Genomic DNA, 20,195 nt, shown 5'->3' with positions numbered 1-20,195 from the left:
TGAATTCAGTAAAGTTACAGGATACAAAATTAATATATAGAAATCTGTTGTGTTTCTATATGCCAACAACAAACTATCAGAAGCAGAAATTAAGAAAATAATTCCATTGACAATCACATCAAAAAAGAATAAAATACTTAGGTATAGGGCTTCCCTGGTGGCGCAGTGGTTGAGAGTCTGCCTGCTGATGCAGGGGACACGGGTTCGTGCCCTGGTTTGGGAAGATCCCACATGCTGTGGAGTGGCTGGGCCCGTAAGCCATGGCCGCTGAGCCTGCGTGTCCAGAGCCTGTGCTCTGCAACGGGAGAGGCCACAACAGTGAGAGGCCCGCGTACCGGTAAACAAAAAAAACAAAAAAGCAAAAAACTTAGGTATAAATCTAAGGAGGTAAAAGATCATTAACTCAGAAAACTGTAAGATACTGATGAAAGAAAGTGAAGATGACACAAACAAATGGAAAGATATACTGTACTCATGGATTGGAAAAATTAATATTGTTAGTGACTGTACTACCCAAAGGCAATCCTTATCAAAATACCAATGAACTTTTCATTGAACTAGAACAAATAATTGTAAAATTTGTATTAAACTCAAAAGAACCTGAATAGCCAAAACAATATTGACAAAGAACAGAGGTGAAAGCATCACACACTTTGATTTCAAACTATTCTACAAAGCTACAGTAATAAAACACTATGGTACTAGCACAAAAACAGACATAGATAATGGAACAGAATAGAGAGCTCAGAAATGATCCCACACTCATATGTGGCATTAATCTACAAGAAATGAGGCAAGAATATACAATGGGAAAAAGACAGCCTCTTCAATAAACGGTGTTGGGAAAACTGGACAGATAAATGCAAAAGAATCAAGCTAGACTATTTCTCATGCCATATACAAAAATAAACTCAAAATGGATTAAAGACTTAAATATAAGACCTGAAACCATAAAAATTCTAGAAGAAGACATAGGTGGTATGCTCTTTGACATGGGTCTTAGCAATAATGTTTTGGCTATGTCTCCTCAGGAAAGGAAAAAAAAAGCAGAAATAAACATATGGGACTATATCTGACATTATTGAACTGTAGAATCAATCCCAGCAATTGTCTACTTCTGAACTTGTTTTCTTAAAGAAAGAAACCTCTAATTTGTGTAAGTCTGTAGGGCTAGTTTTTGCTTACTTGCAGTCAACTGCAATTCAAAATTGATATATTAAAATTTAGATTGGCTTTAAAATATTATGCAGGTCAATGCATTATTTGTTACATTTATCTCCTCCATAACAAGGTACCCTGAATTATGTAAAATGGGAACACATTGTCCACGATCAAGACATCTGACTGAAGGACTGCTTTGGTGAGTTGTTCATTTCTTGGATGTATCACATTGCATTTAGATAACTAGACATTTTTTTTTTTTTGGCTGTCTTGTATCCTTGTTGCTGTGCGTGGGTTTTCTCTAGTTGTGGGAAGCAGGGGCTACTCTTTGTTGTGGTGTGCGAGTTTCTCATTGCGGTGGCTTCTCTTGTTGTAGAGCACAGGCTCTAGGCACACGGGCTTCAGTAGTTGTAGCCTGTGGGCTCAGTAGTTGCAGCACACAGGCCCTAGAGTGCGCGGGCTTTGGTAGTTGTGCCGTGTGGGCTCAGTAGTTGAGGTGCATGGGCTCTAGGGCACATGGGCTTCAGTAGTAGTTGTGGCGTGCAGGCTCAGTAGTTGTGGCTCACAGGCTCTAGAGTTCAGGCTCAGTAGTTGTGGCACATGGGCTTAGTTGCTCCACAGCATGTGGGATCTTCCTGTTCCAGGGACCAAACCTGTGTCCCCTGCATTGGCAGGCAGATTCTTAACCACTGCGCCACCAGGGAAGTCCCAAACAGACTTAAAACCAAGAGATCTAGCAGGCTGCTTGGAACCACAGATGTGAACACCTGACCTTTTCTCAATAGCCATTTCTCTTCTTTTTATCATAATACAGAAATATTTCTACTAATGACATATACCAAACTTAGGGACAAAATAATGTATCCAATCTTGCAGTGACTATATTAAGATATTCTTTTAAATTAAGATATTCTTTTAAAATATACAACTTTAGTTCAGTTTTATAAATAGATTCCATCACGACTTGTGGTTCTCCTTCTATAGCAGAGAGTTGTCTGTCACTGGGAATCAGCTGCTCAGCCAACTCATTTCCCAGCTTCCTTGTGCGTAGGGCCACCATTTGGCCAGTCCTTGCTGATAGAATGAATGGCAGTGATGTGCTTTGTTTCCAGGCCTGCCCAGCTCAAAGAATCCCCCACAGGTATCCCTACTCTTCCCCCGTTTCTGGCTGGGGAAATGGAAACGATTCCCAGGATGACCTTGGAAGCTATGTGTTGATTACAGAAACTCCATCAGCTTGGGTTCCTAACAGTCAGAGGGAGGAGAGCTGCCCTGCTGAGCTGTTCTCTTGCCCAGATCTCTTAGATAAATTTCTATTATGTATGAGCCATTATACGTTTGGGTGTATATTTTATAGTACTTAGCTATCTAATGTGCGTTAGAAGCCAAGTAGTATTTATTCATTCATTGGCTATTGGAGTGTCTCCATGTGCCACCCTGGCTCTGTGGCTTCGCCATGCTTTCTAACCAGCGTGGCCCTAGCAAATGGCTCACCCCATTCCATGGTAGTGGAGCCACGTCCCAGATGAGGGCAGTAACATTTTTACTGTAATTATGTTTCCAGGGCTTCCCTGTTGGCGCAGTGGTTAAGAATCCGCCTGCCAATGCAGAGGACTTGGGTTCAAGCCCTGGTCCGGGAAGATCCCACATGCCGCGGAGCAACTAAGCCTGTGTGCCACAACTACTGAGCCTACGCTCTAGAGCCCACAAGCCACAACTACTGAGCCGGAGTGCCACAACTACTGGAGCCCATGTGCCTAGAGCCCGTGCTCCCCAATGAGAAGCCACCGCAATGAGAAGCCCGCGCATGCAACAAAGACCTAACATGGCCAAAAATAAATAAAATAAATAAATTTATTTAAAAAAAAAGTTTCCATTCAGGGTTTGTAAATCGAAACCCACATTTTCTTCCCACGGTTTCCATTTCCTAGCTACATTCTTTCCAGACAAAGGATCCTTCTCCAGCTTTCCCCCTCTATTTCTGTTGACTTCACATGGTAGCTAATCACCTCCAGCTGTACTGGCTCCTGGACCCTGCTGGCCTTGTTTCCTGTGCTTATGACAGGAAAACAAGGTCTCATGATTCCAACTCACTCAGTAGTTTCTAAAAATCTTTTAAAGCAATAGAAACCTTTTTTCCAAATCTTTAGCTACAACTCAATCTGTAGAAACTGTCCTGATTGAAGTGGAAGTGATGGTGGTGATACTTCTCTTGCCAGATTCAGAGCCACTTCTGAGGTAGGATTCAAACTTGCTACCCAGAGAGGAGTCATACATATCCCTGTGGGGTTTTGTGCATTTCCTGACACTGTCTTCTGCCCTTAAATAGCCTCAGCTCTTCAGGAGTAGGTCCCAGAAAATCGTTGCGCTTGGGTAAGATCAGAAATTCCAGTTAACTAGCTCAGAATTGGTCAATCTGATGAGAAGGAACCAAGCAGTTTCTGGGGTCTTGGGATGGCGTCACTCACGACTGAGTGGAGGAATGCTGTCACAATTAGGAGTTAGCGAAATACGTTCAGTACTGAGAATCAGAAGCAGGTTCTTTGAAGCTGATCTCTTCCCTTTAGGCAGAATCAAATATAAACCTCCCAGGTAGTGTGATATTGTTTTCTTTCATGAGATAGTCTGAGTTTTACAACAACTAAGACTTGAAAATTCTGACTTATGTACCAGTCAGGCTCCCAGGAAGGCAGCAGGAAGGGAGAATGAATTTCTTAGCCACTGTTAGTCAGTACTTGATCCTCACCATCAGAGCCTGGAGAAGATCTACCAGGAGTTCTGACAACACTCCCAGGGCCTGTGGCTGGCACAACCGGCACCCAGTAGGGATACGGAAGTTGGGGTCCAGAAGTTCCTGCCTTCCCAGAGGCCTGGAATGTTGTTAAAAAATAGCGCACTGGGCTTCCCTGGTGGCGCAGTGGTTGAGAGTCCGCCTGCCGATGCAGGGGACACAGGTTTGTGCCCCGGTCCGGGAAGATCCCACATGCTGCGGAGTGGCTAGGCCCGTGAGCCATGGCCGCTGAGCCTGCGCGTCCGGAGCCTGTGCTCCGCAACGGGAGAGGCCACAGCAGTGAGAGGTCTGCGTACAGCAAAAAAAAAAAAAAAAAAAAAAAAAAAAATAGCGCACTGAAAATGTTTAACTTGTCTGCACACACTTTTGGCTTGTTCATGTTTTAATGTGTATTTTTATTTACAAAGTGAGATGATGTATAACATGATGCAGTTACAAACATTTGATATGTCCATTTTCATGAAAAAGTATATAAATATATTACAGGAAGTTCTAGATAGTAAACATTAGAAATTGATATAGTAAACATTTGCTACCTTTTTCTCTATGCCAATATTACTGTCATTTAAAGCTTAAATACTGGTTTCAAGTATCCCCTATAAAATAGCTCTAGTTTTTAAAAAATACTGGAAAATAATTTCGCTATAAACAAGATTGGTGCATTAAAAATAGTCTCAGTGTGTCCTTGTAACAATGTCAGCTATAGTCAAATGCTGCCTTAATCATCCCTAAGATATGCATTATTCAGTTAGTGTTAAAAAAATCTTTGATAATTATCACAGGTTAAAGTAGCTGTAAAAATACAGCATTTACCATTATTTATTGTTATTAAGAATGCCCCTCTAAGGTAGAGGAGAATAAGCATGATGATGTTTTATGGACTTACTGCCCTGTGATCTTTATTTTAAATAGACAGCAGGAGCATCTGCTGGAAGTTAGGAGAGAAGTGGACAGACATCCAGAAGGCTGTTCTTGTCATGTCATTTCAGAGGCTGGGCCTGCTCTTTCTCCTCTTCTTCAGCTTGAAGACGTGTCAGGACATAAAGGATGACTTGATAGCAGAAAATATACTGATCCTATAGCACCCCCCCACCGAAAAAAAAAAAAAGAGGAAAAAAAAAGAGAGGGAGAGAAGACTTTAGATGTATAATGTGAATATATATATATATAGCTTCACCACTACTGGAAGTGATGCTTGAGTACTTTTGAAAACATGAAAAATTATGTCATAGGGTTGAATGTAAGAAGCAGGACATAGAATTGTGCACTGTCACAAAAATTATAAGAAACAGAAACCAGATTGACAAAATGTGGAGGGAAGAAGCCTTGGGGGTGGGTGGTGAGTGCTAACTGAAGTTGTCTCTGATGGGTGGACCACTTCTATTTTTTTGTGCTTTGGTGATTTTTATGATTTGCTTTTATAATGGAAAAATAAACTTCCTACAAAATTTCCTCTAGACTTATTGAACTCGTCTTGATGTTTTGAAATGTCAAGAAATTAATACCCAAGAAACTACACAAAATAACTGTCTTTAAATATTTTGGAACAAAAGAATATTTTTGATTTCAAGAATCAATGTGTTTTTGAAAATTAACTTTTTCAGTGAAATTAACTCTCTACTAAGTTGATAGTGCAGGGATCTGAGTTTTCCTGTTATTTGGCAAGGAATTAATGAGCCTGAAAATAAATGGGAGAAATTTACAGTATACTAAGTGGAAAGTAACAGTAATAACTACAGTTGAATCTCATTTAAAACAGTTGTGTGCATGTGAGCACACACACTGTGCACTAAAGAATGCTCAGAATGTTGCCTAAAATGTTAACAACTCTGAAGAAGAGGAATACAAGTAACCCTTTTATTTCCTTTTGCCCATCTGAATTTTAATTTGCCCACATTTTCCACACAATTATCCTTGACTTTCTCTCACGCCACAAACAATCCATTAGCAAACACTTCACATAATGCCCTTTTCTCCCTACATCCACACTCACCACTCCAATCTGGGCCGCCACTGCTTGCTACCTAACCAACCTCCTGCTTCTAACCCTGCACCCTCCTTCCTAATTCAATTTGGTCTTGTTTTAACATAGCAGCCAGAGTGGTCCTTTAAAATGGGAGTCAGATCATGTCATTCTATACAGACAATCCTGCGATGGCCCCATCTCACTCAGAGGAAAGCCCAGGCCCTGGCCCCGTCACCTCCTCTCGCACTTCCCCTCCTGCTGCCTCCACCTCAGACACCCTGGCCATGATTATTCTCGAACACACAAGACCCACTCTCACCTTGGACCTCCTCGCAGGTGGTTCTGTCTGCCTGAAAGGCTCTTACCCCCAGACATCTGCGTGACCACCTGCTTCACGTCCTTCAAATCTTTGCTCAAGGGTTACATCCTCAGTGGTGCCACTCTATTTAAAATAGCACCCCAACCTGCCATGACTCATCCTCTTTACCCTACTTTTTCCCTCTAAAGCACTTATTAATTTCAAAGATCCTATATCGTCTACTCAGTTAATGGGTTTATTGTCTGCCTTCCTCATCACCATCCACTAGAAGATCTTTGTTATTCCATCAGGGATCTTCATCTTATTCATTGATACGCTCCAAGCATCTAGAAGAGTGCCTGGCATATAGCAGGCACTTAATAAACATCTGTTAAACAAGTGAACTTCCTGGGTCTAAAGAACTGCTTATACAGATCAGTATGTTTTTGTTACCTAGAAAAATATGACTGTGAATCAGCTTAATACTTAGGAGACTTAATTTGAATTAAAAAGGTATATGAAGGGAAAGTAGGCAAATTTAAATTTTAAAAATAGTAATAAACTTCTATATTCTTCAAGAGGTAGAGATAAATGAATTTATAGATATATGAAACTAACTTCTACATCCCTCCCCCAATACAAACAAAAAGGATAATGGAACTATGCAGAGCAGACAGACACTCTAAGTAATGCAGTCTCTGGGAAGGACCCAAGTCTGTAGGTCAGTGGGTGATTTAACCCATGTTTTGACTTTAGGTAAGAGAAATGAAAATGATCAAAACAGAGGATAAATGAACACTTTCCCAAGAGTGCCTTCTCCAAGCTAAACAACTCCATCCTCCCTTCCTGCCTTCTGGTCAATGCTGTTGAATCCATTCCCTCTCAGGAAATTTCTGTAGCAAGAAGATTACCTTTTATCTCTTTTTTAGGTTGGAAATGGGGAAGGAATGCCACTAATTACATGCTATTTTGTACCACCCCAAATTTTTGCCCCCAATATACCATCCTATTCTCTGTAATCTATTCATTGTAGATATTGCATTTCATTTTTTAAACTAAAAGGCAGCATTTAAAAAAGATAGTCTGGAAATATTTGCACAAAAATCTTCATTAGAAGGCACCAGCCAACACTAACCTCTGTCTGAACCATTCCATGTCTTTGTAGTCTCATGCATCGCACTAAATCAGAGATGTCAAACTGCCAAAGGAAACAGAATCTGTATGTTAAATAAAAAGGATAACTGAATTTGAAACCCAAAGATTCACTAAGGAGTGGCTTACATAGATTTCTGCACCCCAATTTCCTTCCCCTTCTAGCAGTCTTGAGAAACTGTTCTGGACAAAATTAAGTTGGTGAACTGACTTTGCCATCATTTGATAATTTTATTTATGATTTTTTTTAAGAATTAGGAAGGTTATTCTATTTGAAAATCCCCAACAGAAATGCTCTTCCCTCTGAAATTTGACTTTCTAATATCTCCATTAAAAAAAAAAAAGGCAAAGTATTTTTCCTACATTTTGCTGCTCAGAATAAAATTCCTGATCTTTTTATTTTCCCAAGGGAGAAACAGACTATTTCATTTGTCCTACTTAAATTATCATGAGAGTGTGAAGAGCAAGACATAACTGTTTTTAGCAAATTCTTCAAGAGGTAATGATTTTAATTACATATTATGTGTACTAAGATATTCTAACATTCTAAGCGTGATTTATACTAATTTAGGTTTTAAGTAAGATTATACTCTTATTAGCTTTGTTTACTTAGTAATAATTTTAAAAACTGGGAGTAATTGTTTAGAGATAGACTATTTAGCATCAATTTGCATAACAAAAGTATTTCCCACCTATAGGTAACAATAACAAAAAACCCAGTAAAATAAATATAAGTTTGAAGTATTATTTCTTCTTGATTATGGCCTATGCAGTTTTGAACGTTTACTAAAATACAATTCTATGTAGTAAGAAAATTGTCATTCATACAAACTGATAAATAAAAAAAATTCCGAGTACTCACTTCAAGATCTTGACTGATTAATCCTAGAACCACATCTATGCATATCAGGGTCCCTGAACGTCCAATGCCGGCGCTGCAGTGTGTGGTGATTGGGCCTGATCTATGAATGTGTCTCATGTAAGAGATAAAAGTGAGCAAGTCGTCTGGCTGAGAAGGTGTAGCGTGGTCTGGCCAGGCAGTGAAATTCAGATGAGAAATATGTCGCACCTCTCCTGTCTGAAATTGTACAACAGAATAAGTAGATAAAGGCATACTACGTTGTTCACATATAATTAGTTCTTATTATTATTTTGTCCTTTTAAATTTTGACTTGGCCATTGGATTAGATACAAGGAAAAGTGAAAGACAGACTCCATCAAACAACACACTGAGGGCCTTTATCAACGAGGTTACTAGATCCACACTTTAAATATTGGTAAAAACGACTTTTTGGAAACCCTAAAAGCAAATTTATGTTTTGATATGAATAGCAACCTTTTTTTAATGATCCCAATTCAAATTCACCTTAGATAAAAGCCACAGTCATTGCAGTGGCTTGAAAGTGCTACATGATGTGGCCCAGCTACCTCTCAGACCTAACCTCTTGCTCCTGGCCACTTTGCTCCAGCCATAGGGACCTCTCTGGTTTTTTAAAAACACTAGGCATAGTTCAGTCTCAGGGCCTTTGCACTTGCTCTTTCTAACTGAAATGCTTCCCTCCCCCCAGATATCCCTGTGATGATTTTTTTCTCACAGCATCATCAACACCAGTATCTTTTCATTAGAAAGTAAGGTCCATGAAGTCAGGGATTTCCTTTTGTTTGTGTTGTTAACTTCTGAATCCCTATATTCCATAACAGGGCCTAACTAAGCTCTATAAACATGTGTTGATTAAATAAGCAAGTCATTTAAGGAATATTGAACAATTGTGCTAGCATAAGTAATGGGTAGGCTGGTGTAAATGAATAAGGAAGTATAATCTTTAATTCTTTGTAAAACCACAAATCAAAAATCATGAAGGAATTTCTCAGGCTATGTTTACATGCCACCAATAACACTGAGTCAGTAAGTTTTGTTTCTATGGAAGTAAAATTATTCTGTTTCTTTAACAAAGTTAAAATGCCAATAGGAAACACATTACTTAAACTGAGTATTACTGGGTGGAGGAAAGAAATAAAGTGAAGGGGTGTGGAGGTGAGGAAACAGTAGCAGCTTTACTTAAGGTATACCCACTTATCTAATTCAAGCTAAATTTATTCAGTGCTTAGGTGGCTGCAATAGGAATTATGTGAATAACAAATATTTATGCTACAATTGTTCCTATATTACCAAATACATTGTCTTTATGGGGGAATATTTGCTACTTAGAGGGTTTTAAAAAACAGTTTTATTGAGTCTACTTAGAGGTTTGACCTGAAAAATATGTTTCCAGCACATAGCTTCTGAGCCATTCTGTGCTATCTATCACAAAGCAAAGGATGATGGTTGATCCTGTAAAAGTCCTGTATTATCATTTTCATTTAATACAGTACATACTGGAGGAGACTATTTGGCAGAATTCATGAAGAGGGTCACATTTAAGCTTATATTAGATTAAGGATAGTAGATGGAATTAGTTCCACTGAAATGGGACCCAAGAAGTCACTGGCTTTTATTCAGACACACATTGACATAATCATGGAAAGATTTAATCCACGTACCTGAATGTCTTCTAGGGTCATTGCCCTTACCACAAAGCCCTTTAGCTGCTGCACTCTCACAAGAGCCAGTCGAAGCCTGTTGCTGACCATTGTTGTTTTGCCTAGGACATTAGGCCAATAGCGCTGGCATTTGACTTTTTCCCCTTCTACTTCTTGGGTCATCATGGCTATCACTGTGGATTTTTGTTCCCAAATCATCTGCCAGAAATCTCCAACGGTTGTAGGGAGAGGTCCTTGGCAGGCAATGTAGACGAATTCTTCTCTCCCCACTGGTATCTTAATGAAGCTGGCGTTGATATATCCACCTTCATCTCCAAGAGGCACTCTTGTAGCATCGTCTGTGAATTTCCAACCACAAAACAGAGCCATCTATATCATGCATTTTTAAACAAGAGCCCTATAGACAAGGTGAGTCAAAGATTATTAGAATTTCCTAATAACCATAGATGAAATCACAAAAACATTTTAATAAAGGCATATTTTCAAACTGCAGTACAGTCAAATCATTTTGCACATTTCCCTCATGTTATAAGTATATTTAAGATGTCAACTCAGTTTTGGAAAAAATTAGATATTGTTCACATAGATTTGCTTGGAAAAAATCAAAATTAATAAATTAATGAATGCATTTACAACTTCTTAATAACTAGGGAAACACAACTTTGCTACTTCTCCATTGTTATTTTAATAATGATGACAATGGTAAATTTATTATGAATGAAAATTTCAAAAATTATTTCATAAAACAAAAATTAGTATTACAGTGAAACTATTAAAGTACTTATTACAACTATAATTGACACAATTAATTCTTGCTTATCTAATTATAGTCTTTTGAGTAAGTAGGCCAAAATAATAAACTAACTCAATAAATAAAAAGGTAGCTCACTTTATTCTCCAGGCATTGTAACTTCATATAGTCAAAATACATTTTCAAACCAAGCTCCCCCAGTAGAAAGTGTATATAAACCATCTCATCCAAGAGAATTAATCTGTATGTACTTATACATTAGAAGTCATTTCAATCTCAAATATAACTGGTTATTTCTGTGATTACCAAATTATGACATTTAGTAATAGATTTCAAAATCCTCCATCAATTGCCCTTCTATTATTTGACTTCTATCTCTTGATCCACGGAGACAAATCTACTCAGTAGTTTTGGATTTATGGCTTTATCCCATTCTGCTTTGAGATACTAGTCTGCCATTTTTTTGCCTGAAACAATTAGCACCTACTTTATGCCAAACCATGATCTATTCCATTTTAAAAATCCTGTCTAAGATTCAATTCTTAAAGGAAGTTTTCTAAAATGAATTTTGTCTTCCACCTTGATTGAAAAAATTCAATTGTATTATTATTGCATGATTTGTCACTATTGGTTATGTTATTTATCTTTGAATTTATGACTTCCTGGCAAAGATGAGGTCAGTATGTCATATCATGTAATCCAACATGATTATATATGTAAATGTGGCTTGTGATTATTATAAGAAGTTGCTAGATGTTAATATTTTAGCTATATACATATATTCATATATATATTTTTTAAAAAACCACGTTGATCGGTGAAATGGGTGAAATATAGGTAAAAAGAATTGCTATTTTTTTCTTCCTGTTATCTTAAACAATTCAAAGAACAAAGCAACTTGGTAGTCCCATGGTGGCCACACACACGTATACAGTTGTTATGTACCAAAGACATTTCTCTAAACTTAAAATAGTAGAATAAATAGATTTGATTGTGACACATGAACTAAGAAATTGCTTATCTAGAAGCCAATTCCAATTTTTAAAAAGACTTTAAAAATTCATCAATGTCTGAAGAAATGTTTAAGATGCCTCTAATCAATTTTCAGAATACACAGATAATTTTATAAATTTTATTTATTTATTTATTTTTGGCTGCGTTGGGTCTTTGTTGCTGTGCACGGGCTTTCTCTAGTTGCAGTGAGCAGGGGCTACTCTTCATTGCGGTGCGCGGGCTTCTCACTGCGGTGGCTTCTCTTGTTGCAGAGCACTGGCTCTAGGTGCATGGGCTCAGTAGTTGTGGCTCGTGGGCTGTAGAGCACAGGCTCAGTAGTTGTGGCACGTGGGCTTAGCTGCTCTGCAGCACGTGGGATCCTCCTGGACCAGGGCTTGAATCTTTGTCCCCTGCACTGGCAGGCGGATTCTTAACCACTGCACCACCAGGGAAGCCCCACAGATAATTTTAAAAGAATTCAGGTTGTATATATAAATTTGTTACTGATATAAATCTCTGAATGTGTGTGTCTGCGTGTGTGCACACTTATGTGAGAGATAAGGTAAACTAGCACATAAGTTTTAAATCAGTTTAAATTATATTAAAAATACATTTGATTTGAAGCCAAATTGGAACTTACAGGGAAGTATATTTTTATATCGGTTCTTCCTTCTGTTTTCCTTAGTCTGTCCAATTAGACACTGATCCAGAGGTTTTAATTCTTGAAGATTCTGTAAAGCAAAAGTGGAAATAAAATTAAATTTGTTGAGATAAACAGTAATTCAGTAATGATTGCAAATGCTTTTTTTAAAAATAAATTATTTTATTTATTTTTATTTTTGGCTGCCTTGGGTTTTCATTGCTGTGCGTGGGCTTTCTCTAGTTGCAGCGAGCGGGGGCTACTCTTCGTTGCGGTGTGCGGGCTTCTCATTGCGGTGGCTTCTCTTGTTGCGGAGCACGGGCTCTAGGCATGTGGGCTTCAGTAGTTGTGGCTGACGGGCTCTAGAGCGCAGGCTCAGTAGTTGTGGCGCACAGGCTTAGTTGTCCCGTGGCATGTGGGATCTCCCGGACCAGGGCTCGAACCTGTGTCCCCTGCATTGGCAGGTGGATTCTTAACCACTGAACCACCAGGGAAGCCCCTGCAAATGCTTTAAATGTGCAGGGTGCAAAACTGACTATCAATCAGGGCAAATTTGACCGTTAAGAAACAGATATGTCCTGTCAAGACAAATAAGCCTGCAATCCCAATACTAATTCAATATATCAGTTGTTGAAATATATTGTTGCAAATATCTTTAACATGTTGTAGTCAACTAACTTTGTGAGGCAGCAGTTTGTATCTTAATTTTAAATTTCAGCTTAAAGATGTGTATAATTTCATTTTAGAAAAAAAAACACAATTCATGAAAACAATTTTGGCTTAAAGTAATGAGCTGGAGCAGAATTTCTTGCATTATTGTCTCTGGGGTCACAGAATATTCCACGTGGTAGAATTGTGGTAAGATAGTCCTAAATTCTAAAGCCAACTCTTTCTCACTTTTCATTCACTCATTAATTAATCCATCCATCCATCTAGCCATCCAAGTCAACCAATATACATTGAAAATGCCTACTATATGCAAGGCACTGTAATAAGTGCTGGGAATACATTAGAGAGAAAGAAGATATGATTTGGGTTGTCCTGGAGACCACAGGCTACTGGGAGAAAGAGGCAGTAAAAGAGTAAACAAACAAATATTGTGATATATGCTTTGAAGAAATTAACAAGCTGCTGTGATACAGAAAAATAAACATCTGCTTTATAAAGGGTTGTGATGGGAAGTTTCTGAGATGGTAACATTTAAACTTAAGACCTTAAAGAAGAAATCACTTCTGCAAAATGGAGAGAAAGAGTATAACTTAACATTGTGAACCTGTTTCCAAATCCATACAATGGGATTTAAAATATTTTGAGCATTATACACAAAGCATCTAGCACACTGTTGAAGCTCTCAGTAGAAGTTAGCTCCTTTCACTTCAGGGTCTACGAAAAGCTCAGGATGTGGGCAAGTAAGCAGATGGTTTGAGGGAGATGGGCAAGGTAGACCCCCAAACCACAGTGGTGCTACATTATTCTTTGGCCTAGTGGTAAGTAATGGATGGGGCCAGCAAGACCACAGGAGCAAGGCCTCTGAAGCACTGCTGCTTTGAACTGGGGGGCACATTCTTGGAGCTGTATTAAAATAAAAACTGTTGCTAACGATGAATCACATCTTTAGTGTATTAACTATGAAGTTTAGTGGATGGTTGGAATTGATACTTGACTTTTTAAAAAAACTCTTCAGCCTTATATATGAGGATAATCTTCAGGGAGATTTATCAAGCTCCGAAGCTGCTAAAGAGATCCCTTTAAATCAATACTATTAGGATCCTAATTAGAAAAATTAATTTACTGCTAGAAATGACAAGATGGTACTTTTATAGTTGGAAGTTGTAAAGTAATAGACATTTTCAAGATTCTTAAAATTTCTCCTAACCTTGCAGAAAACTTTGTTGGAGAAAGAACAGTTGTCAAAAGCCCCTTACCTCTAGCTCCTTAGACGGAATTCCTTGATCTAGTAAACCCCGCAATATTCGAATGACTGATTTCAACTCCGTACCGGTGTATTTACTGGAGGGAAGCACTTTGACAATGGGGAGTGTGGTGAACTCCTCATTTGTCAGAAAGGGATGACCTAACAAGAAGATGGCAGTTGATTAAAAAAAAAACAATTCCCCCCAGAATTGATTTAGCCAATAAGAGAGCTAATTTTAGCCAGTAAGAGAACCAATTTTATCCTATTCTCACCTCATCTATTTTTTACAAAAGTGAGAGTCTTTGACTTAATAAGGCAATAGAACTAACAAGTAGGCAGATAACTACAATCATCAAAGGAAAATCCTGGCCATAGCAAGATCCTTGTACCCAAACCTTAAGGGAACACCTCACTGACTGTTCAGAGTTCTTAAGGCTCTTGGCTGTCAATTACTCATAGCTTCTAAAGGAATTTAAATTGTTTCTCTTTGCTTCTCTGGACCCAAATGGCACTGTTTACTTGATAAGAATGTATTTAGTCCTGTTTTTATTTTGCATTTAAATTAGCCTCCAAGCACATGGAGAAAAGATGAAGGGAGATGCTTCAGAAATTCCTTACAAGGGGACATGGCACTAGAAACACTGATTTCTCCCCTCTCTACCCACCCTTGGTACTCAGTGCCACTATCTCTGTCATTTGATAGTTTTCTCCATGCAAATGAAATCCTAAGGGTCTTTAGGAGTTTATCAAACAAGTGCTATCAATGTCTAAGAAGAGGTATGTGTCTAATTTAGTACCTGCTCTACCTATGGAAAATGCTGATAACAGAAGGCAACTGTTATCCTGGAAAAAAGTAGGAGAGACTTCTTGCTATAGTCTGCACAAGTGTAGCTTTAATTACATCAATCAGTTGATAAAAGCATTTTGATGATGCAGCTACTATGCACGCAACAGTAATTCCAGGCACTGGGGGATCTCAAGAAGCTTAAGTTCTGTCTGGGGCGAAGACTAGTTGTGAATACAAAATCCAATCACATGAAATAACTGTAAACTTTTACAGAACTGAGTGTGAATGCAACAGGAGCTCAGAGGCTGGAGAGATGAACCTGGGTTACAGGATTTGAGCATTGCCATTGACACCAACAATCCAACTAAGTCAAAAAAGTGTTAATTCGACTCCTTTAATTTCTTTCAACAATGACTTCAAATTACAAAACCGTGTTCTTTCACTGCATTAATATAACATTTCTTTATACGAAAAAAAAGAAATAAAACGCTGGATAGAACTTCATTTATCTACTGGCTCAGTATAAAACAAGAGAGGCAGTAATAGTGAGGACAGACCAACTGACTCTTGCTCTTAAAAATTTTCCTATCTTTGAGCTATTCTTCCTACTTTACTATAAATAAAATGTGCTCCTAGATTTCTTATTCTTGTTTCCATTTAAAGTATTTACACATCTATTTACATGTTTTACTCCAAGCCACTGAGAATTTTAGCCTAATAACTGTGAAAATATCTGGTCAATAAATGAATGTTGATGTTTGTCTATGTGATTTAACTTTATGTATAGAACTTAATAATGTAGACATATGGTGAAATAACATATCCATATATTCTGAAAACTGTAATTTTCAAACACTTTTTTTTCTACCTATAGTTTTTGATTTAAAAAGTTGCTAATAAATTTCTTGCCTTTATTGGAATCTTCGTGGTTTGTCACTTCTATTGGCAATTCATCACTTCCCCATGTTATTTCATCATCATCATCAGTCTTCTTTTCTGCTGACTTGTGAATTAAGCTATGACAACAAAACACATTTATATTTTCTTCAGTTCTGTGTCCAAAATAAATTGAAATATTATGTCTTTGAATATTTGGAAATATGTCCTACATATTTCCACTACAATTATTATGGTATTTAAAAATAGATTATCTGATTAAAAAAACCTTAAATCCACAATTCCTAAAATTTATTGATAGATATAAATTAAACTGAGGTACAGAATTGTTTAATATAGTTTAAATTTTGTCCTCAAACAAATCCCAAGTCTTTGAACCTTAGGTTGAAGGAGTCATCTTGGGGATGGAGAAAGTGGTGGTTTGTTTCCACCCTTCCACTTGGATGCATGATTACAACTGTGTAAGTAGAGCTCTCTTTTGTTTTTTTTAACAGCTGTCTACTATTGTACTGTATGAATGATTCTTCATTTAATTACAGAAGTCCCTACTGATGGACATCAGTCTTTCACTACAATTGGGGGTGAAAAGGACACTCCGGTGTCTGGGCACTCCATGTAATAAAACTCAGTACAAGTTCTCATTATTCTAGGGGTGCACAGCAGATGCCATCTCTCGGGTAAGGTGGGTGGCTAGAAAAGAGAAACTAGGTAGAAGAATAACATTTAGCGATCAGATGAGATGAAAAAGGATAATGCAAAGGCCTGAATACATTTTAAACTTTCTGATACTCAGGGGAACAAAGCAGAGTACATTTTGTCTGATGACATTATTATACACCATTAAGGCAGGACATGCACTAATGCTCCCAAAACATTGTAACAGGACAGCAATTATGCTGCTTTTATGGTGGATGCTTTCCTCTGCTCCAACTAATTGTACATCACAGTTAACATGTAATTTGCAAGTTCTGCATCCATGAGGTCTTCTTGGTCTTCTAGCAAGTATGCTTTGTTTGGAAGGATATGTTTTGGAGATCCTCCCATAAGGATCCTCCCTTCTTTCTCATTCTTTTGAACAGCTGCTTAGTATTTCATTGTATGAGTACACCCTAATTTATTTTGTGTCTATTAGGGTTTTTTACTACTATAAACAATGTTGCAATAAATATTCTTATAGAAACATCTGCATACATACAGTAGTAGGATCAATTCTTAGAAATAAAATTGCTAGGTTGAAGGGAATGTACTACAGTTCTTTGAACCTATGACACGTATCATTGTAAGATACACTATTCTGAATTAGGTCACAATGAGAGATACTTGGACTACCTATGTGCCAAACACCTGGAACAGCTGGCTGGGTTGTGGGTTCATAGACCCTGTCTTCACCCCCCAGTGACCCTGACCAGCCACAGGTTGTGAGGTCTCAGGGAGCCATTCCTGCAGTGGGGCCTGTGGTTGATACATGGACTTCCTTGTCCCCAAGCAAATCTCTAGGAGGTTAGAACCCAGAGTTGACTAAGTCTCTGCTTGAAACCGGGTCACAACCATGGCTTAGGAGGGGCAGAGAGGGGAGACAGAGTGAATAATAAAGCAGGCAGGTAGTGAGGGCCACCATAAACTTCGCAGGAGTTCCTTCAAAGGCATTTCTGTTACCTGTACCCTTCTGAGATCTACATGTCCTTTGAGTTCCTTCGAGGCTGTTTTTGTCTGTTTTGTGGCCTTTTTCCCCTTCATCGTTATTTAAAAAATAAAATAGTTTATATATACGTCAGCAAGCAGAAGAGTGTTTAGACTTCTTTTCTTTTTAGCAGATGAAGTATGGGAAGCAAAAGCCTTCTGAGGTTCTAGTCTAGTTATGTTATAAAGTTGAGCGTGGCCCTGCGTGCCGGCACTCTTAAACAGGTCAGCTGCCATCACCCCATTTTTTCACACAATGCCCAGGAGACAGGCTCCCAACAGGCCACTCTGAGGCCAACCTTCTTTGGCAGAGAGGGAGTCTGTGAAGTCCCAGGCATTTAGGGCTGCGTGGGTGGGACTAGGGCAAGGTGGTGGTTAGGGGTGGACAAGTGGACGAGACTCGGGGCCCGGCCCGCCCACCCCCAGCTTTAATCAGAGCAGTCCAGTATTTGTCTGTTTCTAGGTAGTAGCTGTGTGGCCTTGGGCCACAGCACGTTCCTGTGTGCCAGATACCACTCTAAATTCTTTTTTTTTTTTTTTTTTTTTTTTGCGGTATGCAGGCCTCTCACTGTTGTGGCCTCTCCCGCTGCGGAGCACAGGCTCCGGACGCACAGGCTCAGCGGCCATGTCTCACGGGCCCAGCCGCTCCGCGGCATGTGGGATCCTCCCGGACCAGGGCACGAACCCGTGTCCCCTGCGTTGGCAGGCGGACTCTCAACCACTGCGCCACCAGGGAAGCCCCACTCTAAATTCTTGAGGTGTACTGGTAATTTAATCCTCACACAATCTAGGAGGTAGACAGATACTATCCCTGTTTTAGAGATGAGCTCAGGTAATTTGCTCAAGATCACAAAGTAAGTGACAAAGCCAGGACACAAACTGGGCAGCCTGATTCCAAGCCCATGTTCTTAATCTCTACCAGTTTGCCTCCCAACTGACATGGGGTTGCTCTCACCCTCTCATTTTCTCTCTTTTCCTTCTACTTATCTCCCATGTTGGCCTCTGCACTTCCCCTCTGGCCCTCTCCAGTTCATTCTCCACAGTACACACCTTATCATGTCAGTCCCCTGCTTAAAAAACTCCATGGCCCCCATTTCTCTTGGGATAAAGGCCAAGGTCCTTACCCTGCTCCCTTCTCATCTCGGGCCCCTCTCCTGTTTGCTCTGCTGTCAGCCACTCTGGTCTAGTTCAGGCCCTCAGGTGCTCTGTGCCCTCTCCCGCCCTGGGGTCTTTGCACACGCTGTTCCTCTGCTTGGACAGCTCCATGCCGTCTTTCTCATACCCCTACCCCTGTCCTAGGCGACTCCTGTTCATGCTTCAGAACGTAAATGTCTCTTCAAGGAGAAACCTCACCTACTACTTACTGTCTGAGAACATCAAGCCCCCAGGTGATACCCTCTCACAGTTTGTCATGACTTTTTACAATAAACAGCATTTTTCATGGTCTATGATGATTTATTTGTGCGATTATTTGATTAATATTTGCCTTTATGCTAGACTGTGAGCTCCTTGGGTTAAGGAGCTTCTTTGTCTTGTTAACAGTGTATTTCAAGCACACTGTCTGGTTTATATTAGGTGCTCAATAAATATCTGGATAATAATAATAAAAAAAAGATACGCTATTACTTTGCTTACATTAAGAAATAATATCAGACTATAATTTTATGACCCTTCATGAGATGCTAAAATTTTTAAAAAGTGTTTCCAAGAATCAGTAACATGTTAATAAAATCTGTATGTTAATAGTGTTTTCAATTTGCCACCCAAAGAATTTACACTAATTTATTCTTCCTCCCTTCCCCTGTTGACAGGGAAGAGCCTGTATCTTATTACTATTGGTGGCTGGCCCAGATATTTGCTGATCTTTTAAATATAAGACTATGCATTTCTATGTTAACAATATGTACCCCCTGTCTAACTTAGTGAAAAATTCACTGTCAATTTGCTTTTCTAGGAAAATGGAAATAGCTCCCTTTGACTGTTTGGTTATCATTTAATATGAAGCAAAATTTATGTACAACCACTTTGTTGGCCAACAATATATATAAACTCTTCCTGAGACATCATTTAGTGTTACAAAAAAATCTTATTTTATATTAGAAAACGTTTTCAAAAAGAAAAACATTTGTGGGGGGTTTAAAATGTTTCTTACCTTCTTTGGTTTTATTTTCTTATTAAAGAATGAAATTTGTGAAGTATAGAAAAATTTAGAGAAACAGAAAAATAGGTTACCTATAATCACACCAGGAGAAGGTACTATCATCATCGTTGGCACATTTCCTTTTAGACTTTTCTTGCATTTTTTCTGATGGTCAAGAGAATACATTGCTTTTTTTGAGCAATGTCATAACAAACACATTGTCACATGTCACTAGAACTTCCTTGTAACAACATTCAGAAACATTTTTAATATTCAACCATACTTCCATAATCTACTCAATAAGTCTCATTTGACTGGAAAAGACACATTAATTTTAAAATCAACATCTAAATGGAAATCTTGAGAGCACTTCTAAAAAGAGAATGAAAGTGTTATAAATATTTGAAAAATAGTTTTTTTACCTTTCAGTTTTTACTTTTTCTTCACAATATTCTTCACAGCCGTTCATTTTGGTAGACTGCA

At 38.6% G+C, this 20,195-nt stretch overlaps 2 protein-coding genes across 17 annotated transcripts in view; one reads left to right on the top strand and one right to left on the bottom strand.

Annotated features, from left to right (window-relative positions):
* SLC10A6 (solute carrier family 10 member 6) overlaps positions 1-17,996 on the top strand; it is a 48,784-nt gene extending 30,788 nt beyond the window's left edge. For 3 of the 5 annotated variants that reach the window (XR_010943113.1, XR_010943117.1, XR_010943116.1), the window contains 2 exons: positions 1,292-1,360; positions 2,726-3,030. The gene's annotated coding sequence lies outside the window, so the exon portion shown is untranslated. Of the gene's footprint in view, positions 1-1,291; positions 1,361-2,725; positions 3,031-7,777; positions 8,150-16,275 lie in introns of those variants that run through there. The other 2 variants (XR_010943114.1, XR_010943115.1) reach the window with 2 other exon arrangements.
* PTPN13 (protein tyrosine phosphatase non-receptor type 13) overlaps positions 4,317-20,195 on the bottom strand; it is a 235,696-nt gene continuing 219,817 nt past the window's right edge. For all 12 annotated transcript variants that reach the window (XM_067736501.1, XM_067736502.1, XM_067736506.1 and 9 more), the window contains 8 exons: positions 20,135-20,190; positions 15,905-16,011; positions 14,219-14,367; positions 12,294-12,384; positions 9,910-10,247; positions 8,231-8,446; positions 7,352-7,414; positions 4,317-5,028 (listed from right to left, as the gene is read on the bottom strand). In XM_067736501.1, the coding sequence (XP_067592602.1) occupies positions 4,933-5,028; positions 7,352-7,414; positions 8,231-8,446; positions 9,910-10,247; positions 12,294-12,384; positions 14,219-14,367; positions 15,905-16,011; positions 20,135-20,190 (1,116 nt within the window). In that variant the 3' untranslated portion in view covers positions 4,317-4,932. The remainder of the gene's footprint in view (positions 5,029-7,351; positions 7,415-8,230; positions 8,447-9,909; positions 10,248-12,293; positions 12,385-14,218; positions 14,368-15,904; positions 16,012-20,134; positions 20,191-20,195) is intronic.

This window comes from Pseudorca crassidens, chromosome 4, assembly GCF_039906515.1.
Source record: "Pseudorca crassidens isolate mPseCra1 chromosome 4, mPseCra1.hap1, whole genome shotgun sequence".
Taxonomy (NCBI): domain Eukaryota; kingdom Metazoa; phylum Chordata; class Mammalia; order Artiodactyla; family Delphinidae; genus Pseudorca; species Pseudorca crassidens.
The sequence above is the reverse complement of the archived record's forward strand: the minus strand, read 5'-3'. Positions and strand labels throughout refer to the sequence as shown.